Here is a 3,009-nt window from a genome sequence, read left to right on the forward strand (position 1 = left end):
GAGACATTTTTCACATGTTACATTCTTAATTGGAAGTTTCTTCTCTGCTGGTGATCCTAAGGATAACCTAGCTATGACGTGCTATGTAAGGCAAATCTAGAAAAAATGCTATACCCACTATGAGATACGCACTTTCAAAGCTTTGGCTTTCTACTTTTTCCACTTTCTTTAAATGTGACATCCGTTGGTTTTTGGGGTTTTTTTCTTTGGTTGTTGTTTTTTGTTGTTTTTTCGAGAGGGGTGATATAAAATATAAACTGCTTTGACGTTTCACAGAAATCTAACGTGAAAGTGATCTCTGGAAAGATTTGGGGCCACTTTTGACACACAGCTTCAAGGAGCGGGGGAGGGGTAAACACCCCCCCCCCCCTTTCCTCTCTTTTCCTTTAAAAAAAAGAAAGAAAAAATGCATGTTGCGCGTTTCCTCGCCTTGGAACACATGCACTGGTTGCAGTAACCGAGGCTGTCGGTGCCGTTGATGTTGACAGTAACTTCCTTCTCTTGGATCCTTCTACAGAATCAGGAAGGGAGTCTAAGGGAGTTGTACACGGCTGTAAGCGCCGCTGGATACAACAATGGTATCATCAAGTGGCATGGGCGTTCTCAACAATCGTGACTCGTGCATACATAGACACATACTTACAGGTAACATGCCCTCGTTTTTACACTCCTACTCACCCATTCACCCTATCTCCTTTTTCTATTCCCCATCTCTACTCTCTCTCTCTCTCTCTCTCTCTCTCTCTCTCTCTCTCTCTCTCTCTCTCTCTCTCTCTCTCTCTCTCTCTCTCTGGAGGGGTGTGTGTGAAAGAGATAAATCCGGGCAACAGAACCCATGTAGACCTATGACAACGGAATCTCTGTGCCAATGTTTTGGCCTTGTATGGGAATGTTCGCAATGATGCTCTTGATCGGCTAATTATGTCTACTTTTTCACCTACGAGTATTCTTTCGGGGCAGAGGGTGGGGTTGTTTTTTGTTTCTTTTTTTTTGGGGGGGGGTGGGGTGGTGGTGGAGTGGAGGGGGATTTTATGGGACCGTAATACAGATATGCGGATGACACAGTTTTAATAGCAGACTCAGAAAAGGACCCTTAATCGCTTCAAGATACTGTTGTAACGGAAAGTGAACGTAAAGGATTATTGTTGAACGGAAAGAAAACAGAATGCATGGTAATATCCAAAAAGCAGCAAATCCTATTTGTAATCTCATTAGCAAAGGAGAAAAGATCAAACAAGTCCAACAGTTTAGATACCTAGGATATATTATAACATCTAATGCCAAATGGTCCACAGAAATAAAAAGGAGAATTGCCATGGCTAAAACTAGTTTCAATAAAAATTAGCCCAATCCTGAAAAACAGAAACATCTCAATAATTACCAAAATGAAAGTTCTGAAATGCTATGTATGGTCAACCCTTCTATATGGCTGTAAATGCTGGACAATCACTAAAGACAGTGAAATTAAAATAAAAGCAATAGAAAAGTGGCTTCTTGGGAGATTGCTGTGAATATCGTGAACGGAAAAGAAATCCAATGAGGTAGTGCCTGATGAAGCCCGCGTGGGACGCTCACTGTTAAAAACAATCAGGAAACGACAAACGCAGTTTTTGGGACAACTGAATAGACGTAAAGGTCTTGAATATTAAGCTCTCACTGGCAAAATTGAAGGTAAACGAGGCAGAGGTAGGCCCAGAGCAACTTACTTGGGGAACCTAAACAATAAATGGGTAATGGGGAAAGATCAGAGAAACGCAGCTTTTTTAAGAGTGTACGAGCAAAGGAACGAATGGAAAACCATAATCGCCGATGTTGGCCGCAGATCTGGCACTGGATGATGAATACAGGACGCTTTAGTGGCAAATGTGCAGCACCATTTAACCACTCTTCCAGCTCTGCGATCTGTCTCCCACATCTCTTATCATCCACAGACCGGTACCGGCTTATCTTCTGGTTCTTCCAACAATTTCGAAACGGGCACCTATCTGACCCCGCCCCTTCACGACCGAGATAAAAGACATGCTTGGCCTTGGCAAGTCTTGGTCACCCCGAACCCTATCAGATGACATAAGAAAGTGGACACGATTCTTGTAGGCTTACAGTCCCCAGTTTAAACACAGATCCTTTAAATTCAAAACATGATAAGCACTTTTACAAATGGGGTCTAGCTTACAAAAAGGACTCTATGTTGGACTAGGATTTGCTACTTGCCTTGTCAGCCAACTTTTGAGAAAAATGCGCTGATTTAAACAGAATGAGAGTCCCTTGTTTCGAGAACATTTTCTAGAAATCCAGGACACAAAAATCTTCTCCTTGTTTGCAGTTCTTTCTGATATTAAGTACCTTGTGCTTTGACAAATCTAATACCCCAGTCCGCTTGCCGTCTTACCAAAAGAAGAAAACAGAGAGTCATTGCACGAGACCTGTCCTAATTATATTCTTGCCCAGGACCAAGTTCGCTATTTGTGGTCACTCAGAGACACTCCGGAGAGATTCTGACAGCCTGGTGAGGTCACACGCTGTGCCGTGCTGTCCTGCTGCGTCGTGTGACTTCAGCACAAGACACAAGATACATCTCCTTGTTAGCAGTTTGACGGTTGCTGCTGGTGTGTGTTAGTCTTCCTGGGGTCACCCACAGAGACAGAGACAGTCCAGCCAGGCAGGCAGAGACGAGTGAGTAGCTCGAGCTCGAACGTGCGTGTGGTGTATCCTGTTGTGGACATCTTCCGGAACAGCAGCATGTTCGTCCTCACAGCTGTGGTGGTGTGTGTGCTGACCGTGTTGCACGGGGTGGAGCCTAAGGCTCTTCGGGACACCCTGGAGCAGCACAGGGTAGAGACACGTAAGTGATATCTGATACTTATTCTATGTTTTTTATTGTCTGTCTGTCTGTCTGCCTGTCTGTCTGTCTGTCTGTCTGTCTGTCTGTCTGTCTCTGTCTCTATCTCTGTCTCTGTCTCTCTCTCTGTCTCTCTCTCTGTCTCTCTCTGTCTCTCTCTCTCTCTCTCT

General features: G+C 44.2%; 1 protein-coding gene across 1 annotated transcript in view; it reads left to right on the top strand.

Annotated features, from left to right (window-relative positions):
* Window positions 1-2,009: 2,009 nt before the first annotated feature.
* The window catches only part of LOC101862733 (pancreatic triacylglycerol lipase), a gene marked incomplete at its 3' end in the record, with an annotated part of 9,869 nt that continues 8,869 nt past the window's right edge, over window positions 2,010-3,009 (top strand). Inside the window, 1 exon segment of the mRNA XM_005100151.3 lies at window positions 2,010-2,842. Within this exon segment, the coding sequence (XP_005100208.2) occupies window positions 2,740-2,842 (103 nt within the window).

The sequence above is a fragment of the Aplysia californica genome, unplaced genomic scaffold (genome assembly GCF_000002075.1).
Source record: "Aplysia californica isolate F4 #8 unplaced genomic scaffold, AplCal3.0 scaffold00237, whole genome shotgun sequence".
NCBI lineage: Eukaryota > Metazoa > Mollusca > Gastropoda > Aplysiida > Aplysiidae > Aplysia > Aplysia californica.